The 22917-nt window shown below is 45.2% G+C and overlaps 1 protein-coding gene across 1 annotated transcript in view; it reads right to left on the bottom strand.

Annotated features, from left to right (window-relative positions):
• Positions 1-2719: 2719 nt before the first annotated feature.
• Positions 2720-22917, bottom strand: part of VASH2 (vasohibin 2) — a 46137-nt gene continuing 25939 nt past the window's right edge. Inside the window, exons 2-4 of the mRNA XM_068279700.1 lie at positions 19847-20228; positions 13695-13807; positions 2720-3653 (exon numbers count right to left, since the gene is read on the bottom strand). Of these exons, the coding sequence (XP_068135801.1) occupies positions 3581-3653; positions 13695-13807; positions 19847-20228 (568 nt within the window). The 3' untranslated portion in view covers positions 2720-3580. The remainder of the gene's footprint in view (positions 3654-13694; positions 13808-19846; positions 20229-22917) is intronic.

Raw genomic sequence — 22917 nt, 5'->3', positions numbered from 1 at the left:
AAGTTCTTCAGTGTTGTGGTTCTGCTATGAACTCCCCCTTCCAGGCCCCTCTATGCACACTGCCTGTGTGTTATTTAGGATTAGTGCAGCTTCTCTCTTCTCTCTTATCTTTTACAAGCTGGATAAATCGTCCTCTGAGCTGGCTGGGCTTTCACATACTGAAGAGTTACAGACAAGGGCAAAGCTGTTTGCAGGAAGAAAAGAGCAGCCTGAAACTTCAGTGCATGGGGGAAAGAAACACACAAATGATCTCTTGAGATTCAAAAGGAAGGGTGTATACAGCCTGCTTATGTATGGATGTATTTTCTATGTGTGGACATACTGTACATCAACCTACTTCCTGTTTTGGTGGCCATTTTGTTTGTTTATAAACAAACTTTTTAAAACTGTTTTTAACCACTTTTAATGCGGCGAGGAGCGGCGAAATTGTGACAGAGGGTAATAGGGGATGTCCCCTAACACACTGGTATGTTTACTTTTGTGCGATTTTAACAATACAGATTCTCTTTAAGGATCTAATCTTGCCAATCTTGATTGTCCAATCACTGGCCAATTGTACCAGCTCCGTGTAGTAGGAATACAAACAGAGTTTGAATACTATGATCAGACAGTGGTAAAATTGGCCAATCAAAACTGGATGCTATGTTCATGCAACAGCTTGCACAGGAAGCATAGTTCTCACCAGTTAATGTAGGTACAGTTATGATAGTGTGCGCCACTGTCCACATTTCTGTGCTGGTACCATATGATGCAGTGGAAGATACTGTAGTGTTGCAGCCGTGCACAAGCAAGTCACAATCAGGCAGCAGCTTTCACAGGAAGCATAGGTCTCATCAGTTAATAGATGTACAGTACTGATAGTGTGCTCCTCTGTCCACATTTCTGTGCAGCCTGGATGAGACTGTAGCATTGCAGCCATGCACAAGCCAGTCACAGGTGACGGGCAATTCTCTCAGTAATCAGGCAGCAGCTTGCACAAGAAGCATAGGTCTCATCAGTTAATGCAGGTACAGTACTGATAGTGGGCTGCTCTGTCCACATGTCTGTGCAGCCTGGATAATACTGTAGAATTGCAGCCATGCACAAGCAAGTCACAGATGACGGGCAATTCCCTCAGTAATCAGACAACAGCTTACACAGGAAGCATGGGTCTCACCAGCTGGTGCTTTTGCAGTAATCCTCACATGCCCAGAGTAGTGTGCAGATAGTGAGCAGGTCTCAAGTGGCTGCCAGCCCACCTACCAACCATGGCTTGTGGGTCTCTGACGTATAATTCATGCTCCCGCCCACTTTCCACTATAGCCGGATACAGAATATTGCAGGGGCTAGAAAACAGGTTTACTATAAACAAAAAGATCTATCAGGGTTTACTATACCAGACGTTACATCCATACATAATGGTGCTTGTCCAGGACATTTAGTTTACTACCGGTATACCCAACGTTATACTATATGTATCAGTTTACTATAATCTTGTTAAACTGTATTGCCTGTAGGATATATCTGTATTGAAACTTTTTGATGCAATATCATGTATATAATGAAAAAATGAGTTTAGTTTAGACTTTGAGCTCACACAAGGCCTCGCTAATGCAGATGCAGGAGAATTCTGCCAGGCAGTCACATGACCCCATTGCTGCCAGCATAGAGAGTGGAAAAGAATCCCCTATTCCAAGAAATATAACAAACTTGTGCAGCACAACAAGTTCCACTGCAATCCAACTGCAGAGAAACGAACTTTCCCAAATAACTAATCTGAGGTTGTAAATCTGTGTGTCTGAGAAAAAAGCACATCTGAGCACAGATAACAAGCAGGGATAATCAATGAGATGAAATGGTCTGCTAATATTTAAATGGCATGTAAATTATATGCAGCTTAAAAACTGGACCAATCAAATGAACTTCCTGTTAATTTTTATGGGTCCACTTTCAAGCTGCTAATCATTTACATGAAATTTGAATGTTAGGAGAAATTATTTGCATCCCATTGATCATCCCTACTTGTTACCTGTACTCAGATGTGTTTTTCTCAGCCACACAGAGATTTACAACCTCAGATTAGTTATCAGGGAGAGTTGGGTCTCTTTTCCACAAGCCGTTGGACTGTGTGCTCAGCAAGCAGTTAACAGGCAGCAGCAAGCAGTTAGCAGGCAGCAGCAAGCAGTTAGCAGGCAGCAGCAAGCAGTTAGCAGGCAGCAGCGAGTAGGTGTGAGAGTTTGAGAGGCATTTCACTGCCTATCAACTGCCCATGGAAAAGAGGCCTTATTCGCAGTTTCTCTGCAGTTGGATTGCATTAGAACTGTAGGGTTTTGGCCCTGAATTCTTAACCCTTACAGTGAAACAGGAGAAAAAAAAGAAAAGAAACACTGCATAGTTCCAAGTGGGCTTGAGACTGTAAACACGAGGTCTATCTCATCATGGAGTTGACTGAGCAAACAGCAATTTTACCTGTACTTATGAAAGTGATATAGCATGCAAATAGCGCAACCCACATTATGTATGTGGTGCACACATTGCGCTATAACACGTTACGCAAGTAAGGTAACCTACATAACACAAATTGCTCTATCTGTGCAACATGCACTAAGTCCCTTGCAGATATAGCGGTAACATTTCTGCGCACTCACAGCAGATGTTGAATCAATCCTAATGTCATTTTAAGTTCCCTATAGTATGTTCTGTGTTTTTTATTTAATAAATCACAGCTTAAAGCCACATGTTGTATAAAACATACATAACGCTTTAATGAGTTACTGATAAAACGAGTCGACAGGGACCAAGTTCGCTTGATTACGCAGTCCTTTGCATGGTGTAAAAAAAAGCGTTCCTGTGGCAAAGCCGCCACAAAAGGGCAACTGCATTGAGCGCCGTGTGCCAGGCAACATGAAGGGCAGCCATCTTGCATTTCATGAGGCAGAGGTGTGGCGGAGGGCTGTGCTGTAAAATGGCCGTCAAGCATAACTCAAAAGGATGGGCGTGGTCACTGGATCTGGTCTCCTCCTTCCACTGGTTACAGACATGCTTCACTTTAATACTTCACAGTATTTCAATACACAATGTCGTATCCCTGGCGGAGGAACACGATTAGATAGGAACACTATTTCCCCGGCCATTTCTAGAGGGGATATGGAGGAAGAGGCGGGCGGTCGCCGAGGGAACAGGCTAGTTCAGGCATGGGCAAACTTGGCCCTCGAGCTGTTAAGGAACTACAAGTCCCACAATGCATTGCAGGAGTCTGACAGCCACAGTCATGACTCAAAGGCAAATGCATTGTGGGACTTGTAGTTCCGTTACAGCTGGAGGGCCGGGTTTGCACATGCCTGGGCTAGTTACTGGAGATTGTAGTGGGAAACATCCAGGGATCGGATTCTGCGTGACTGGGAAGCGTTTCCAAGCTGGCAAAATTGGTATTTGAAATTAACAAAAAATAATAATAAAGTGTAAAAATTGCTAAACTTTTCAATTAAAAGCATAAATAAAAAGTCGGTAATAAATAGTCAGGAGTCTTTAGAAAAAGAACAGGTGACGGGGTAAAGTGCAAAGGGAAGGACCAGGGATCCTCGCTTCACCTCCAAGCGGGTTAAATCCGAATTTGGTATCCAACGTCGTTCAGAGTGCTGAGGTCCGCTGGCATCTTGTCCATCGTAGCCGGCCTGTGGGAAAAAAAACACAGACAGGTCAGTACATGACGGAAGAGGCCAGATAGAGCAGTTTCCTCTAAACACCAAGGGCAGCCATGTTATGCCTGCAGCAGAAGTACAAGATGGACAAACTTAGGTCTACAACCAACTTACAGTGTGAGACTCTAATGTAGGGGCTGAGTGACAACATGGAGTGATGGCCTCCATGGGATTGCTGCAGCTTTTACCACATGTGTGTGTTTATTTATGTCATATTCTGCTGCTGTGCTGTTCTTTTCTCTTTGCAGGTTTGTGGTCGATTGGATTAAGAATTTACCACACACCTGTTACCACGCTGAGGCTTTCTTGCTCACGTCCCGATTGGTCAGCTGGTCATATGACTCAGCAACTGGCCCAATCAAAGGGGTCAGGCGAAACCTCCCGTCAGCAAGCTCTTCCCGCTCACAATCCTGCGCTGTCAGTCAGAGCTGTTGCACCCCCTCCCGTCCACCCCTTTTTTGTCGTAGGCAAGAATTATTTGGGTTTATAGTCGCCCATTATTATGTGTGGGCTATTATACCTATTTCACATTCAGCTTGAGCCCAGTGGCTGAGTTTCAGTCTTAATTATTTTGAGGTTTATTCCTTGACTGCATGTACAATGCTTATGGTTTAATAAAGTTGTTTTGTTTGTTTTTTTAAACCCTGATTTTTAAAATCCAAAAGAAAAAAAAATAACCCCCAAATAGAAGTTGACTACGGTCATTAAACTGCCAATTCTGGTGTCAGTGAGTTTATTTTAGTTTATAAGAATTTACGTTTATATTTACTTTTGGTGTATAGCTGCATGCATTCCCATAACTATTTTCACACGCAGTTAATTATCAGCCTGTTAGAATTCTTGAGTTATTTTAAGGATTGAAGAGTTAACTTAAAGGGATACTTAAGTCAAAAATAAAAAAATGATTTTTACTCACCTGGGGCATTCCTCAGCTACCTGAAGCTGTATGGTACCCTCGCAGCCTCGCTCCGATCCTCCTGTCCCCGCCGGCGGCTACTGTTATACTGTATATATTATACGCTATAGCAGCATATAGGGTGATATAGCGGCTGGGAACGCAGAGAATCACTCACGTTCCCAGCCTGTCGGCGGCTGTCGCCGAACCCGGAAGTAGCCGCCGGCGGGGACAGGAGGATCGGAGCGAGGCTGCGAGGGCACCATAGAGCTTCAGGGGGCTGAGGGATGCCCCAGGTGAGTAAAATTCGTTTATTTTTGACTTAAGTATCCCTTTAAAGACAGAAGAGTTAACTTTGGTTTGCCTGAGGTAAAAGGTTTCCTGAATACTATATGCTCCGTCACCATGGTGATAACTCTAGAAACGTTATTAAAGACAGGAGATAAGCTTAGTGAATTGAGGCCTATATATCCTCATTTAATAGGGTGAGGAAAAGACAGAGGTGGCATATGTCCATCGTAGTCTGGGGCCAATTTTCTTATCTGTATGTTTTTGGGTTATAGCTAATGTTGATGCTTTCAATAAAGCGTTAAATGTAAAAAAAAAAAAAAGTATCCGTATGTTTTTAGTATGTAGGAGGAAAGCCACATGGACATAGGGGGAACATACAAGCTCCATGCAGATAGTGCCCTGCCTGGGGTTCAAACCCAGGGACCCAGCGCTGCAAGACGAGAGTGCTATGCACTATTGTGGTGCCCTCTGCAATCTCTATCGGCCCCCTCCTTGTCCCACTCTCTGTCCCTCTCCCTACTCACATGCAGGGTCTCTTTTTGCCTCTCCCACCCAGCCTGTCTCTCAATGCTTCTTTCCCTACATTATTTTATCTTGTATAATGTATAGGGCTGAACTGATGAAATTGTTTTTACAAAAGGTAAAGTATCGTTTAAAGCAGGGGTCTCAAACTCAATTTACCTGGGGGCCACAGGAGGCAAAGTCAGGATGAGGCTGGGCTGCATAAGGAATTTCACAATCGCGATGCGCCTCTGCCCGCCCCTCCCACTCTTCCTTCACAGAGAGGGGCGGGGAGAGGCGGCGATCCGTGCGGCGATTGACGTCAGGAGGGGCAGAGCTGAAGCTGAAAGCTCTGCCCCTTCCATGAAATGCCGGCGGTTTAGCGGCGGGGATGTGGCGGATTACTTGGGAGCACTGAAGTGAACTATAAGGAAGCTTTTGCCGGCGAGGGCCACAAAATATTGTATCGAGGGCCGCAAATGGCCCGCGAGTTTGAGACCCCTGATTTAAAGGGACTTCCTCTTCCCCCTTCCCTCCCGATGAGTCACGCTGTCCGATTTCAGTGTGAGCAATCCTCTGCTCCTGTCAGACTCTTCCAAACAGCACTGAACACACAGAGCAGCTGTCTGATCTCCGCACACAGAAAGCAGTCAGTATGACTTCTCAGAAGGGAAGGGTGAGCAGGGAGTTAGCGGAGAGGATGGGCATGCAATGGTGAAATTTCAACGCAGTTTGAATAAGACTGGATTAAAGCGGATCCAAGAGGAAAAACTAACTATAACAAGTAACTTGTCTATATATCTTATCTAAAGTGTAGATAGTTTACACAGCAGATCTAGCTGCAAACAGCTTCAACAGAATATGATTATTTCTTCCTGTGATACAATGACAGCAGCCATGTTGTTTGTAAATATTACACACAGGCAAGCTGATCTGCACCTCCAGCACTCACAGCCAGTGAAAACCTAATCCCCTCCTCCTCCCCTCTGCCTCTGAAATCTCTGGCTAGTAATACCCCCCCCCCCCCCTACTCCTGCCCAGACTGAGCTCCCATAAGCCCTTGCTACTGTCTGAAAATGCCAAGGCACTCTGAAAATCCATGGGCGAGGCTTGTTTAGTTTTTAGAGAATTAAGAGTATTAAAACAAAAAAGTATTTGGCTTGAGGAATGCCCTATAAACAATAGGAAAGGAACACAATTATGCAATGAGTAAAAGTTTATCTCGGATCCACTTTAAGAAGAAAAAAACTTTTACAGGTTCTTCAACACTTCTCTCTCAATACATTCTCTCTCAATCTATACGGTACAGTATATAGGAGTGTATTCATATACCTAGTTCCACCACAGGGTCTCTTTAACATAACATTCTCACGCTGTTACGTGGATGGTTCTGTTGAATTATTAATGGGCTATAATTAACGCCTGACATTCTCTCTGTTACGAGTTCACACTCCCCCCCCCCCCCCCCCAATGGTGGAATGACACGTAAAACGCTGAGCACATAGGTCAGCGATGACAAAGCGACAGCTGAGGCAGGGTGGCATTTGTCCCCCCTGACCCTGTATGAGATGGGACACAGACAGGACAACGAGAATGCCAGCGACGTCACCCATCCCACGCTGGGTATTTCTGGAACAGAGTGAATGGGGAAAGACTTGGGAGTCTATGGCACGTACTACAATCACCGGCACATTATTAGCACAGGACTCCTCGCTGGGGTGTCAATGCTATGGCCTCATGGGTAATTTATAGCACCTTGTGTAACGTTATTACTCCAGCTGCCCGGCTTACTGTAGAATGCAAGTGGAATACGATGCCTGGCCAGTGTTAGGCCTCTGACGAGGTGCTTAACAACAACAGTGTTTACAGGGGGAAAATAATCACTGCTTGTCTGAATGGAGAAGACTCTCCACTCCCTCCCGCGTCAGAGGGGAGGGGGTGGGGACTTGAGGCAGCACAATCTATTATTACTCCCTGACACGGGCATACATTTAGCTAAACAGGCAGCTACGTCACTGGGGACAGAGGCCCCTGTTTATGTCATCGGCGTTTTGGGAATGTGTTATGACAGGACCCTGAAGCCTGTTTAATTGCGGACCACAACGCTCTGCCCCCTTAAAGCAAATCTGAAGTGAAAAAAAACATATGATATAATGAATTGTATGTGTAGTACGGATAATGAATAGAACATTAGTAGCAAAGAAAAGAGTTGCTTTTATTTTTAGTTATATAGCCGCCAGGCGGATCGTTCAAGTCCTGTCTTATCAGCCGAACGACGGACTGTACACTCGCCCGATTTGACGTCCAGATGACTGAACGACCGGACGTCCAAACGACGGGTCGTTTAAAAAAATCCGACGTGTGTATGCACCTTAACAGTTGGATTGACTTCTTATTATTGATTTATAAAGCGCCAACATATTCCGTGGCGCTGTACAAAGTAAGAAACAAACATGGGGTACATAATACAGACAATGGTGTACACCAATATACAAAATACATAATTAGCGACAAAATACAAAAAATGATACAAAATACAAATTATAGAATTGGTAATGACAGTGATAAAATTAACATGATGAATAAAATGTATAATGGTATAATGGATAAGACACAAAAGGGGGAGAGAGCCCTGCCCTTGCGAGCTTACAATCTAAATGGAGTGGGGGGGCGGGGGGGGACAGGAGGAGGGGTAGTATGCAGCAAATATATAGAGGCTTTGTGTTTTAGGATATCTAGTAGGAGTGCAATTTGGTCTTAGGACAAAGGGAAGTGGCCTAAGGTAGAGCATATGCTTGTCGGAACAAGTGTGTTTTTAGAGAGCGTTTAAATGCAACAAAGGTTGGCGAGTGACGGATGTGTTGTGGGAGGGCATTCCAGAGGAGGGGTGAAGCACGTGCGAAGTCTTGTAAACGTGAATGTGAGGAGTTGATTCTAGAGGAGGATAACAGAAGATCATGTGCCGATCTGAGATTGCGATTGGGTTTGTATCTGGAGATTAATGAGGATATGTACCGGGGAGAGAGATTGTGGAGAGCTTTGTAGGTTAGGGTTAGGAGTTTGAACTGAATCCTCTGGTTAATTTGCAGCCAGTGAAGAGCTTGACAAAGAGGGTCGGCAGAGGAAGATCGAGAAGAAAGATGAATGAGACGAGCAGCGGAGTTCAGTACCGACTGGAACTGGGCAAGTCTGTTAGAAGGTAGTCCACAGAGTAGTATGTTGCAGTAGTCCAGACGAGAAATTATGAGAGCATGTATTAACATTTTAGTTGTGTCTTGAGCGAAAAAAGGACGGATGCGAGATATGTTTTTGAGTTGGAGATGGCAGGAGCTGGTTATGGAGTGAACATGAGGAATAAAAGAGAGAGATTAGTCGAATATCACCCCCAAGCACCGAGCTTTGGGAACTGAAGTTATGGGAGTGTTATTAACATTTATTGTTACTTCAGGCAGAGAAGTGGACAGAGACTGTGGAAAAATTATTAGTTCAGTTTTACTCATATTAAGTTTTAGGAAGCGAGAGGACATGAAGGAGGATATAGCAGACAAGCAGTCAGGAACACGTTTAAGGAGGGAGTTAAGGTCTGGGGCAGAGAGGTACAGTTGTGTATCGTCTGCATACAGGTGGTATTGAAACCCGAACGAGTTGATTAACCTGCTGAGCGGTCTGGACGAGCTCAGCTCGTCCAACACCGCCAGAGGCTGCCGCTCAGGCCCTGCTGGGCCGATTTTTGTCAAATAAAAAGCAGCACACGCAGCCGGCACTTTGCCAGCCGCGTGTGCTGCCTGATCGCTGCCGCTCTGCGGCGATCCGCCGCGAGCAGCGGCGAAAGAGGGTCCCCCCAGCCGCCTGAGCCCAGCGTAGCCGGAACAAAAAGTTCCGGCCAGCGCTAAGGGCTGGATCGGAGGCGGCTGACGTCAGGACGTCGGCTGACGTCGATGACGTCACTCCGCTCGTCGCTATGGCGACGATATAAGCAAAACAAGGAAGGCCGCTCATTGCGGCCTTCCTTGTTTATTCTGGGCGCCGGAGGCGATCGGAAGATCGCCTCCGGAGCGCCCTCTAGTGGGCTTTCATGCAGCCAACTTTCAGTTGGCTGCATGAAATAGTTTTTTTTTTATTTAAAAAAAACCCTCCCGCAGCCACCCTGGCGATTTAATCAGAACGCCAGGGTGGTTAAATCACCAAGACCGTGCATGTAGATGGAAAAGAGGAGGGGACCAAGGACAGAGCCTTGGGGAACCCCGACAGACAGAGCATGAGGAGAAGAGATTTGATCTGTGTAGGAGACTGTGAAGGACCTTCCAGAGAGGTAGGAAGATAACCATGTGAGAGAAAGGCCCTTTATTCCTACATTTGAAAGTATTTGTAGGAGTAAGGTGTGGTCGACAGTATCAAATGCTGATAACAGGTCAAGAAGGAGGAGTATGAGGATCAGTCTTATCAGCTTTTTGAACAATAGCAAAATACTTTTTTTTAGTTCAAAAAATAAGGGTATTAGGGAGCCTCTTACTCATAAAAAACACTTTATTATTATAGCACATACAGATGAAAAATCCCTGTAACCCTCCCATTAAAAGCAAGATTGGCTGTATACATAGCTGAGCTAAACCCTGAGCTAAAGGAGTGCACTCCTAATGTCCATAACAAAACAGTTATCTTCAGGGCCCCCTTTGGTAGCGTTTAATTGAGCTCAGTACAATGCACAAGTGATGGTATAGAAGTCCCCAAGCAGCGTGTAAGCTTATGCAGCACTCCAACAGCAAGCAATAGCGTGTAGCAAGCAGAGTTTATGCCTCAAAACACCCCTCTTTGGATGCGTGGCTGTGACTGCCTTATGCATACCCGACCATGCATAGATTACTTTCCGGCGTGCGCCGGGACTAACGCGTCCAGGAAGGTAGCGGTTAGCTCATAGGGCGGGTACTGTCGGTGCTGTGCAGCTCGCAAACCGAGTTCCCAGCGTGCCCTTGGCGGAAGCACTCTCAAGCGCTTGGAAGCGCCGCGTTGCGGTCCTTGCTCGGTCGGGGAGCGGGTGGAGGCAGGTTGTGGAGGCCAGTGGAGACAGCTGATCACATCACTACAGCCCACGTGACGCGTTTCACCCGTATCCGGGTTTCCTCAGACGTGACGTCACAGGTCGTCCTCCTTTTATACCCTTGAGTGAGGATCTGTGAACGTTGCTAGGTAATATTAAAAACAGGCAGGATTTTTCCGAGAATCCTTACTCCCTCCAGTGGTGAGTTAGAGAAATACTTTTAAGTTCATATCACTATTAAGGCCTTTTTTTTCCTCTTTATTCAAGATATTATTAATATGCTCTTGGATCCTTTTTCTTAGCTCCCTGTAAGTTTTGCCTATATAGATTTTATTACAGCTGCATCGCAGTTGATAAATAACCCTTTCCGATGAGCAGGATATATAGTCATTCACTGTAAATTTTTCCGTTCTATCCTGATTATAAAATACATCACTTTTCAGTACATATGGGCAAATATCACAGTTTCCACATCTATTCATTCCTTTCTTCCATTTCCTTTTACCTCTGTTTTTGCATTTGAAGCCAAAATCACTTGTCACCAATATGTCATTTAAATTTCTACAGCGTTTTGCTGCCATATGCGGGTGGTCCCCCACTATATCCTTTAAAAGTGGATCTCTGCACAACAAATGCCAATGCCTGCCTAAGATCTTTCTTACTTCTTGATAGTGGGAGCCATAAGTAGTAACCATGCGTGTACAGCCAGAAGGGTGACATCCCTTTTCCTTCTTTTCACAATTATTATTATTAACCACTAGGAGCTCCCTTCTATTCTTTAATGATGCTTTTTTATATGCTTCTTCAATTTTCTTTTCAGGATATCCACGAGCCCTCAATCTAGCCCCCAGTTCATTGGCTTCTTTTTCAAAATCTACTCGTTTTGTGCAGTTTCTGCGACACCGCATAAACTGCCCTGTAGGAACAAGCCCATTTTTGAGAGGGTAGATGAAAGCTTGTGGCTGAAAGCAGGGTATTTCCAGCTGTTTCCTTGCGATAAGTTTTTGTGCATAATTTATTCCCCCCTTTATAAATCTTTAGATCTAGGAAGGAGATTTCTTTTGTGTCGTAGGTAAATGTTAAAAAAATGTTACTATTGTTCTTATTTCGATCGTTAATGAAACCATGTAGTTCGGATTCGGTGCCCCGCCATAGGACCAGTATATCGTCCACATATCTAAGCCATAGCGCGACATGCTTCCAAATTTTTTTTTAGTTGTTTCAACTTGTTTCACAACATAATCTGTTTGACAATTGTGCTGCATAAAAGACCGCTGCTGAGCGTGTGAATGGGGCTTAACAGACAAGTTTGGCAGATAGTTGGACAGATGGTAGGTCTGTATGAACCTTTAAGGCCCATACACACGTCGGATTTCCACGGACGGGTCGTTTGAACGTCTCGCCTTTCGCACGCTAAATCGGGCGTGTGTACAGGCTGTCGTTCGCTTGATTAAGGAAACTCGCCCTTATCAAGCGAACGACAACCTGTACACACGCCCGATTTAGCGGGGCGAACGACGGAACGTTCAAACGACCCGTCGTTCGCGGAAATCTGACGTGTGTATGGGCCTTTAGGCTGGTTTCACACCAGGACGTTGCGTTTTAGGGGACGTTAAGGTCGCATAACGTGCCCCTAACGCAACGCCTGGTGCTCTCTGATGTGGACGTCAGAGTGAGCCGCGTTGTGCAGCTCACTCTGGCGTCCGTGATGCCGTGATGCGCACTCTTGTGCGCATGCAGCATCACGTGGTCCCGCCCGGCCAATCGCCGCACAGAGCGGCCGCTCCAGGAAGTAAACACTGCATGTCACTGAGTGCAGTGAATATTAATTAGCCATGTGCCTGGCCGCTCTCCGCTCCTCCCCAACGTTACTGAGCATGTGCAAACAGTCTAACGCGGCTCGGCTGCGTGTAAAGTACAGCATGCAGTACGTTGTCTTATGGCGCAGCGTTACTAAGTAACGCAACATGGGCACTGTGAACAGCCCATTGATTTTTCATTGCTGTGCGGTGGGCTGTGTTACAGGCTGCTCTAACGTGCGCCTGTAACGTCCCACTGTGAAACCAGCCTTAAGCTATAAAACACAGCAGAAATAATGACCCTGTGAACTTTCCTGCAGTAAAACCTTGTTTCAAGCCGTCTCTTACTGTTTCTTGGCTATTTTAAGTGCTTCACAAAACAGGACTGTATTCGACCAAGTTAGTCAAATAGCTCAGAGAAGCTCTTTTGTACAGATAACTGAAGTTTTTTTTTTTTTTTTAACTATTCCTGTACTGGAAAACAATATGAGACTGTTTTCTTTGCTGCTAATGTTCTATTCCTTAGCTGTACTACACATACAATTCATCATCTCATAAGTATTTTTGCAACAGGTTTGCTTTTAGATCTGTACCCATGACGCGATTTTTGCGGCAACTTTTTCGCCGGGCAACTTTTTCCATGATGAGCGATAACGAGCAATTTCCTGACCATGGGTGTGTTTGCACGATTAAACAACTGGTTTTCATGACGTGCGGCAATCACGACCGTCATAGTGGACCAGATCATTCAGATCCCCACAGACTCTCACGCAAAGTAGATCGATTGTTTGAACAATAGTTTGCACCCGTCATGTGGTGCCGCGGAAGGGGAACAATTGTTCGTTGGCCTGTAGTTGCTGTAGGTTCCCTGATCCATCTTCAGGTGGGTACCCAGCTTTATATATGATAAAAGATTTCTATTTTTTTTTTTGGGGGGGGGGGTTAAAGGATACCCGAGGTGACGTGTGACATGATGAGATAAACATGTGTATGTACAGTGCCTAGCACACAAATAGCTATGTAGCTATGCTGTGTTCCCGTCTTTCTCTGCCTGAAAGAGTTAAATATCAGGTATGCAAGTGGCAGTTTCTGTCCGATCCAGGACCAGGCCGGACTGGGTCACACTATAGCATAACCCTCAATGATAAAAAAAAATTACAGCCATAAAACACTTTCCTGTTAGTAAATGGCCTCTGAGAGCAGGAAAGAGATAAAAAGGGTCAATAACTCAGATTTGAGCTCTGGTGCACTTCAATGCATGTGTCATTGAGCAGAGACAATGGTACAGTAAAAACCTAAAAACTAGATTTAAATATAAAAAAAAAAACCGGTGGGATATCTTAAAAAGGCATTTTTAGGAGAAGGAGGATGATATAATTGTTTTTCTCATCAGTTTATTTTCACCTCGGATGTCCTTTAACAGTGGAATAACTGCTTCAATAAGCCACCATTACCATCAGACTTAAATCAAGAAGCAGGGCAATACTCACGACTTATCTCTCCTGCAGACTCTCCTCTGGGGACTGATCCGGACTCTGGGAGGGGACATGGACTTCCCTCTCCTCTCTTTGACAGGAGACTGAGCGCTGGAGGACTTCAGGATCTGCGAGGAATTCAGAAGAAAACACTCAAGAGGTGACGTATGAAACCGTGCACTCCAGCAGAGAGGAGTGCTAAACCTCCCACCCGATTTACCATGACCTGGTACACACAATACAATTTTCCCCAGGAGATCGATAAATTTCCAACATGTCTGATCTGCTTCCGAGGCGAGATCAATAGAAGTTGTGTTGTGAATGATACATACCTGGGGTTTCCTCCAGCCCCCTTCAGGCCAATCACTCCCTCACCATCTCCCCAGTCCGCTCTAATCCCTAGCTGGACAGTCCCGGCACATCTCAGATGCTTAGCCAAATGTGTGCTACGGTCCCCCCGGGAGTGTCCTGCATCGGCGCAGGCACAAAACACTGCCAGACACGTGAGCGTGGCGGGGGAGCGTGTGCAGCCAGACTGCGCCTGCGATGACTGAAGCCAAACTGGTGGAATTACCGGGCCAGCCAGCGGAGGATCGAGGTGGCCTGGGAGCGATCGGCCTGAAGGGGGCCGGAAGAAGCCCCAGGTAGGTCTACATTTTTTTTCTTCCCAATTTCAGACTCAAACTAAACCACGCCTTGCAAAATAATAAACATTACATTTTATTATGAGGTTTTGGTTTTTTTTAAGAATATACCGTAAACGTTGATGTAACCAATTGTAGCCCTTCCCTCAGAGCATCCTGACCAGCCAGAAACATGTTGCATGCTGGGACAACTACTACACAGGTCAAAGTAGAAAGACTCCAACCTTGGGTAAGATACCAGCAAAAATACGGCCAGCCAGTCACCAGTATACAACAGGTGCACCACCCCCCTGTAAATCAAAGGACTAAAAGCAGAAAATTTTTTTTTAAATTAAATATTTTTCTATAACGGTTTTTGTATTATGGAACAAACCACCAGGGTTTCTACCACAATCCTTATGGGGAAATTCGCCATGATATACGAGTGCTTTGGATAACAAGCATTCTAAAAACGGTGTAGGAGGCTCCCTAGTGGATCTAATAATAGCTTAGTATATCTAGGAGTATATAGATCTTAACTCTTTCTAAAGAGACACTGAAGCGGAAAAAAATTATGATATAATGAATTGGTTGTGTAGTACGGATAATTACTAGATTGGTAGCAAATAAAGTATTCTTATATGTTTATTTTCAGTTATATAGTGTTTGTTTTTTTTTAATAACATTGCATCATTCTCCAATAGCAGGCCAGTGAATTTTTGAACTGTTCTCTGCAGAGAAAAAGAAATTACAATGACTGGCAGTTGCAATAACAAGCTTCAGAAGACAAAGCTCTCTGCGACTTTGAGTGTGGTGGAAGCTCAATGGCTCTTTTGCATAGATAACTGGAGTTTCTTAACTCTTCTTGTACTGGAAACAATATTAGACTTATGTCTCTGCTCCAAATGTTTTATTTACTAGCTGTACTACACATACAAATCATCATTTTTGTTTCCGCTTCAGTTTCTCTTCAAGGATAAACCACAAAGGTAAGTATACTTTTTATAAGTCTTATGTGCATGAATAAAAAGTATACTTACCTTTGTGGTTTATCCTTAAAGAGGTAAGATCTATATACTCCTAGATATACTAAGCTATTATTAGATCCACTAGGGTGCCTCCTACACCATTTTTAGAATAGTCTAAGCCTTCAGGGTTTTACATTGCAAGCACTAGTGTATGCAAAAAAATCCAAGGAGTGTGACCGACCAGACCCTGCCAGCAGACCTGGAATACCAAGTGGGGACAGTTTATTTCATGTAGGCTTAAAGGACAACTGTAGTGAGAGGTATATGGAGGCTGCCATATTTATTTCCTTTTAAGCAATACCAGTTGCCTGGCTGTCCTGCTGATCCTCTGCCTCATACTTTTAGCCATAGCCCCTGAACAAGCATGCAGCAGATCAGGTGTTTCTGACATTATTGTCAGACCTGACAAAATTAGCTTCATGCTTGTTTCGGGTGTCATTCAGACACCACTGCAGCCAAATAGACCAGCAAGGCTGCCAGGCAACTGGTATTGTTTAGAAGGAAATAAATATGGCAGCCTCCATTTACCTCTCACTACAGTTGTCCTTTAAATGGTGGTTACATGTTTTTGCAACCTACTTTTGTGAGTAGAATTCTTACAGTATTATTATATACTTACTTTAACCACTTTAGCCTTCAGTCATTTTTTTTACCTTATGCATCCGAGCAATTTTCACCTCCCATTCATTCACCAATAACTATCACTACTTATCACAATGAACCGATCTAGATCTGGTTTATTCCGCCACTAATTAGGCTTTCTTTGGGTGGTACATTTTGCTAAGAATTATTTTTTCTAAATGCATTTTAATGGGAATATTAAGAAAAAAAATGGGAAAAAATTATTATTTCTCAGTTTTCGGCCATTATAGCTTTAAAACAGGGGTCTCAAACTCGCGGCCCGCGGGCCATTTGCGGCCCTCGATACGATATATTTTGTGGACCTCGCCGGCATAAGCTTCCTTATAGTTCTCTTCAGTGCTCCCAAGTAATCCGCCGCATCCCCGCCGCTAAATGAGGGCTGCAGAGCCCCCAAATCACTAAGGGGGCAATCTGCCGGCATTTCCTGGAAGGGGCAGAGCTTTCAGCTTCAGCTCTGTCCCTCCTGACGTCAATCGCGGCGCATTGCTACCTCTGCCCGCCCCTCTCACTCTTCCTTCACAGAGAGGGGCGGGGAGAGGCGGCAATGCGCCGCGATTGAGGTCAGGAGGGGCAGAGCTGAAGCTGAAAGCTCTGCCCCTTCCAGGAAATGCCGGCGGATTGCCCCCCGGGCGATTTGGGGGCTCTGCAACGCTCGTTTTGCGGCGGGGACACAGCGGATTACTTGTAATGGGAGCACTGAAGCGAACTATAAGGTAAAATAGGCAAAATAGTTCGCTTCAGTGTGAATTTGATTTTGAAATAAAAATCAATTCAAGGGACGGGGGGGAGGTGGTTGCTGCTGATTGACTTTTTTGTGAACAAGGGACGGGAGGGGAGAGGGGGGGGGTTGAGTAGCTTCTGATTGACTTTTTTGTGAACAAGGGACGGGAGGGGGGGGGGGGGGGGGGGGGGGGTTGAGTAGCTTCTGATTGACTTTTTTGTGAAACCCCTTATGCGGCCCAGCCTCATCCTGACTTTGCCTCCTGCGGCCCCCAGGTAAATTGAGTTTGAGACCCCTGCTTTAAAATAATACATGCAACCATAATTAAAACCCACATTTTATTTGCCCATTTGTCCCAGTTATTACACAATTTAAATGATGTCCCTATCACAATGTATGGCGCCAATATTTTATTTGAAATAAAGGTGCATTTTTACAGTTTTGCTTCCATCACTATTTACAAGCCTATAATTTAAAAAATGTTTGCAATATACCCTCTTCACATGCATATTAACCACTTCACAACTGAGGGGTTTTACCCCTTGAGCACCAGAGCAATTTTCACCTTTCAGCGCTCCTTCCATTCATTCGTCTATAACTTTACCATTACTTATCGCAATGAAATGAACTATATCTTGTTTTTTTCGCCACCAATTAGGCTTTAAGTGGGGTATTATGCCGAGAATTATTTTATTCTAAATGTGTTCTAATGGGAAAATAGGAAAAAATGTGGGGAAAAAAAATCATTTTTCAGCCATTATAGTTTTTAAATAATGCATGCTACTGTAATTAAAATCCATGAAATGTATTTGCCCATTTGTCCCGGTTATTACACCGTTTAAATGATGACCCTATCACAATGTTTGGCGCCAATATTTTATTTGGAAATAAAGGCACATTTTTTCCAGTTTTGCATCTATCCCTAATTACAAGCCCGTAGTTTATAAAGTAACAGTGTTATACCCTCTTCACATAAATATTTAGAGAGTTCAGTCCCTAAGGTATCTATGTATTTTTTTTGTAATTTTTTTTTTTTAATTACAAAAAAAAAAAATGGGGAGTTTGGGAGGTAATGAGTTAATTTATAATGTAACACTGTACTGTATATATGAAAAATGTTTTTGGGTGTAGTTTTACTATTTGGCCACAAGATGGCCACAGTAATTTTTTGTGCAAGCGTCCTGTAAGCGTAGGAAGTACACTTACAGGAAGTGCAATGAGGCTGGGAAAAATCACAATGCTCGCACTGCTTCCCATAGAAGCAGCCGATCATTGCTGGGGGGCTTAGATCAACGAACGGGAACGTTTTTTCCCGTTCATTGATCTCCGGGCGAGCGGGCGGGGCGTGCACGATCGCAGGTGCACGAGCGAGCGGGAGCGCGGACAGCGGCGGTAGCTGCGTGCATCTACGCCCCTGGTGGGGAAAGGTTGTTAAAAGGGGCGTAGATACATGCACCCGTGGTGGTAAAGTGGTGAAAGAAAGTTCAGACCCTTAGGTAACTATTTATGTTTTGTTTTTTTGTTGTATTTTTTTTTTTCATAAAAAAAATGATTTGGGTAATTTTTGGAGTGTGGGGGGTAAACAGTACATTTTAAATGTAATAAAAATTGTATTGAAAAAAAATGTATGTAGATGTTTTACTATTTGGCCACAACAGTTAAAAAAAACAAAACTTTTTTTTTAGTCCTGTAAGCAAGCTCTCTTGCTTACAGGAAGTGAAGGGTGAAACTTTTTTTTTTCTCTTTAGAAAGATCGCGGCTTCTCAAAGAACTAACGGGGACTTGGATCAAGGAATGGGAACTGTGTTCCCATTCATTGATCTCCGGGCTAACGAGCCGCAGCGCGGGAGCCCGCAGCCACACGCAGCAGACCAGTAGCAGCCTTTTGGACATAACAGCAACGTCCAAAAGGCGAAAGTAGTTAATAACCGATACTGCACCACTGGGCTCCTGGTCTCTCTTACATAGATACTTGGAGGCAACTTTGACCAACAGGAATTACACCAGTCGGATTACAAGCACATTCCTGGAATGCCCACAAAGCAAGGTTCCACTGTACAGTAAGACCCCCGGTATCTGGCACTGGCGGGGATCACCTGATGCCGGGTACATGCGCTTGCCGGAGCAACTTGCCAAAACACACGAATGCGTTTGCTAGGGCGACAGGTGGGGGAGGGCATAGTGTACAGATGCATCGCTAGGCAACGGCAGAGCGATTCATCTGTAGAGCATTGGGGGACCCAAATTTTCGCCCTAGCGATCGCATCCGATCGTTACAGGCGGCAGTTATTAAAGGCATTGCAGAGGTTAACAATGGGTTGATAAGCTTGGCAGGTGTTAAAAATTAAGTGGGTATTGAAAAAAAAACCAAAACACATTTTATTGGTACCAAGTCACTTTTTTTTGCCCTTTATTGAATAATTGTTGCTAGCAAAAGCAACAATAATTCACTTCTAACAAACGAGCACGCACATGCAAGCACGCGGCGGCAATTTTCAATGCAGGATGTAGATTCTGTGTCCTGGAACCTACTGCAGCACTTATTAGGAAGTAGAATCTACGTCCTGAAACTTTAAGAGATCCCGAGGCGGGGTTCTCACAACGAAATCCCCATACAGAGGCTTGGTCTGCCTATAGAGCCCAGCCAGCCTCTGTTGCTATTTAGATCGCCCCTAGATCCCCCCTGCGCTCAGGGAGACCCCATAAATCACAGCCACGCTGTGTTTACCTTTGTAACGTCAGTCTCCGCTCTCCCCCGCCTCCTGCAGAGCTCCGATCCCCGCCAACGTCCCTTTCCTCCAATCAGCGGGGAGGGAAGGGACGCAGGCGGGGACCGGAGCGATGCAGGAGGCGGGGGAGAGCAGAGACCGACGTTACAAAGGAAAACACAGCCCGCTCAGACAAGCTGCGTGCCAGCAGCGCGGCTGTTATTTATGGGGGGATTGCAGAGCGCGGGGGGGGGGGGGGGGGGCTTAGGGGCAATCTAAATAGCAACAGAGGCTGGGCTCTATAGACAGACCCAGCCTCTGTATGGGGATTTTATTCTCAGAACCCCGCCTCGGGTTCTCTTTAAGCAGTTAAAAAAAGAAATAAAGATGGATAGTGTTTTCTTCTATGAAAGCAGGATGTGAGAGCAGGCCGGCCAGCGCTCACCTTCATCCTCATGTCCCGGGCATGCTTCTCCAGCTCCTTCTTGACGTCTGCCCTCACCATCTTCCCCATGTTGATAACCAGATACCTCCATTCGATGGGCTGGAACGTGTGCGGGTCGTGCGGGACATACAGGCCGATCTTCACTTTCTTCACCGTGTGCGAATACTTCTTGTAAGAGTCCTCAAACTCAAAAATGAGCTCGCTCAGAGTCCGGAAGGTCAGGGGTTTGTCCATGAGGTCGGATCTCCTGCTCATGCCCAGCGTCCCGTAGCGGCCGTTGCAGTGAATCCCCAGCACAACGTGGTGGAAATAGTTCCCTGAGAACTGAGTCTTAAAGCTGATGGGAAACCGCTCCACACTCGCCTGTCCATTCGTTAGATATCTGGTGTGCCAGGTTAAGGGAGAACTCCGCTTCTACTGGAAAATCAATACCATGTCTATAATCACTAAGCAAACTAGCTTACAGCTTAAAGAGAAACTCTGACCAAAAATTGAACTTTATCCCAATCAGTAGCTGATACCCCCTTTTACATGAGAAATCTATTCCTTTTCACAGACAGACCATCAGGGGGCACTGTATGACTCCTATTGTGGTGAAACCCCTCCCACAAGTAACCCCTCCCACAAGAAAAGTTCAAACTTTTGTGGGAAATAGCTCTTTACAGCTGTTTCCAACTGCCAAAAACCATGCAGCAGCTACATCACCTGCCAACAGTAAAATGTTCACTGGAGTTCTTTAAAGTGTACCTGAGGCGACATTTGACTTGATGAGATAAACGTTTATGTACACTGCAAAACATATTAACCTCCTTAGCGGTATGGACGACTATATACGTCCATTACCGCCGGAGGTCGCCGCTCAGGCCCTGCTGGGCCGATTTTTATCAAATAAAAAGCAGCACACGCAGCCGGCACTTTGCCAGCCGCGTGTGCTGCCTGATCGCCAGCGGCGATCCGCCGCAAGCAGCGGCGAAAGAGGGTCCCCGCAGCCGTCCGAGCCCTGCGCAGCTGGAACAAATAGCGCTAAGGGCTGGATCGGAGGCGGCTGACGTCCATGACGTCACTCCGCTCGTCACTATGGCGACGAGGTAAGCAAAACAAGGGAGGCTTGCTCATTGCGGCCTTCCTTGTTAATTCTGATCGCCGGAGGCGATCAGAATTAGGCTTCAGGAGCGCCCTCTAGTGGGCTTTCATGCAGCCAACTTTCAGTTGGCTGCATGAAATAGTTTTTTTTTTAATAAAAAAAAAACCCTCCCGCAGCCCCCCTGGCGATCTTAATAGAACGCCAGGGAGGTTAACCTCCTTGGCGGTAACCCTGAGCTAGGGTCCGCAGCTCAGAGCGGTAATCCCGACCTCTGCTCGGGGTAGCAGCCGGAGGCTCTGTGCAGAGCAATGCGTGCAGCGGGGAGCGTTTCTACCAGGGCTGTGGAGTCGGTCCAAAAATCCACCGACTCCGAAGTTTAGGATTCCACCGACTCCACGACTCCGACTCCTCTAATTTGCATATTACAATTTTGTTGATTAAAAGTATGTAACATGAAATTCGTCTCTTAACTGCCAACGCTTAGGAATTTTACAAGACAACTGAAGTGAGAAGGATATGTAGACTACTATATTTATTCCCTTTAGACTAAAACTAGTCCTTGGTAAGAGTACTTGTAAAAGGTACAAACCGGAACAAAGAACATCTATCAGGCCTTAGGCAATGTAAGTGTGGGTACATGTAAGAATGATGTGCAGGTACTCTGCAGGGGAATGAGGAGATTGTAAACAGACAACACCTCTGTGTTCAATGTGCACAGCATTCTCAGTGGATTCCCTGCAGCTCTGTGGGGAGTGCATATGTAGAGTATAGTACTACTGTGTAACAAAGTAAACCTGAGACAGATGAAATTAAAGTTTTATACATACCTGGGGCTTCCTCCAGCCGCCTTCAGGATAATCAGTCCCTCGATGTCCTCCTCCACCACCTGGATCTTCTGCTATGAGTCCAGGTACTTGAGCCAGTCAGGCGTAGTGCGCATGCACACACTCCGCCGCCAGGAGCATACTACACCTGTGCAGCACTATTGCGCAGGTGCAGAATGTTCCTGGCTGTGGGAGCGGCATGCGGCCGGACAGCGCTGACTGGCTGAATTACCAGGGCTCATAGCAGAAGATCCGGGTGGTGGAGGACAGCGAGGGACTGATTAGCCTGAAGGGGGCTGGAGGAAGCCCCAGGTATGTATAAAACTTTACTTTTCATCCGTTTCAGTTACCCTTTAATTTGTAGTCACCAAACCAAATTTTAATAACATATCACATTATTTGATTTCATCAGCAAAGGGAGTGCATACATTTGCATAAATCAGCATCAATGCAGAATTATTTCCATCTCGTTGACCATCTCTATTAGTGACACAGCTACACATCAGGCTTTATTCTTACAGCATAGATGTTATTTAGTATATATAAGAGATTCCTGTGTACACATCATATATACAGTCACAATCAGGTATGTATATCTGACCTTAAAAATATGGGGACTGCTTTATTGAAGCAGCACAAGTAACTCATTTTGACTGGTTTATTTCATTTTTGTGGACTAAGCACAGCTATTACTGTATATATACTGTATATATACATTATTTTTAATGACTATTATTTGAGAAATAGAACATTTTATCATATTTTCTATTTTAATTACAGTTACAAATTCATTAGGAGTCGGAGTCGGAGTCGGTGCATTTTTTCCCGACTCCAGGCACCCAAAATTGCCCGACTCCATGACTCCGACTCCACGACTCCGACTCCACAGCCCTGGTTTCTACATGCCTCCCAGGGATCCCGATGCCGGCTGCTATTCTTCTTGCACTCCTCCGGGGGCTCTGCTTACTCCTGGCAATCTCACTTTAGAGTTGCAGCGCCACCCGGAGGATGGAGGCATAACTGCAGCGCAGGAGCCCAGGGAGGTGAGTGATTGCTGGAACTGCTGCAGATCTCAATAGCAGCATGATTTTTTTCCAGGTTTTAGGGTCTGAAAGGGTGCACAAAAATTGTACCATTTTAGACCCTAAAATCTGGAAAGAATC

The sequence above is a fragment of the Hyperolius riggenbachi genome, chromosome 4, assembly GCF_040937935.1.
Source record: "Hyperolius riggenbachi isolate aHypRig1 chromosome 4, aHypRig1.pri, whole genome shotgun sequence".
NCBI lineage: Eukaryota > Metazoa > Chordata > Amphibia > Anura > Hyperoliidae > Hyperolius > Hyperolius riggenbachi.
The sequence above is the reverse complement of the archived record's forward strand: the minus strand, read 5'-3'. Positions and strand labels throughout refer to the sequence as shown.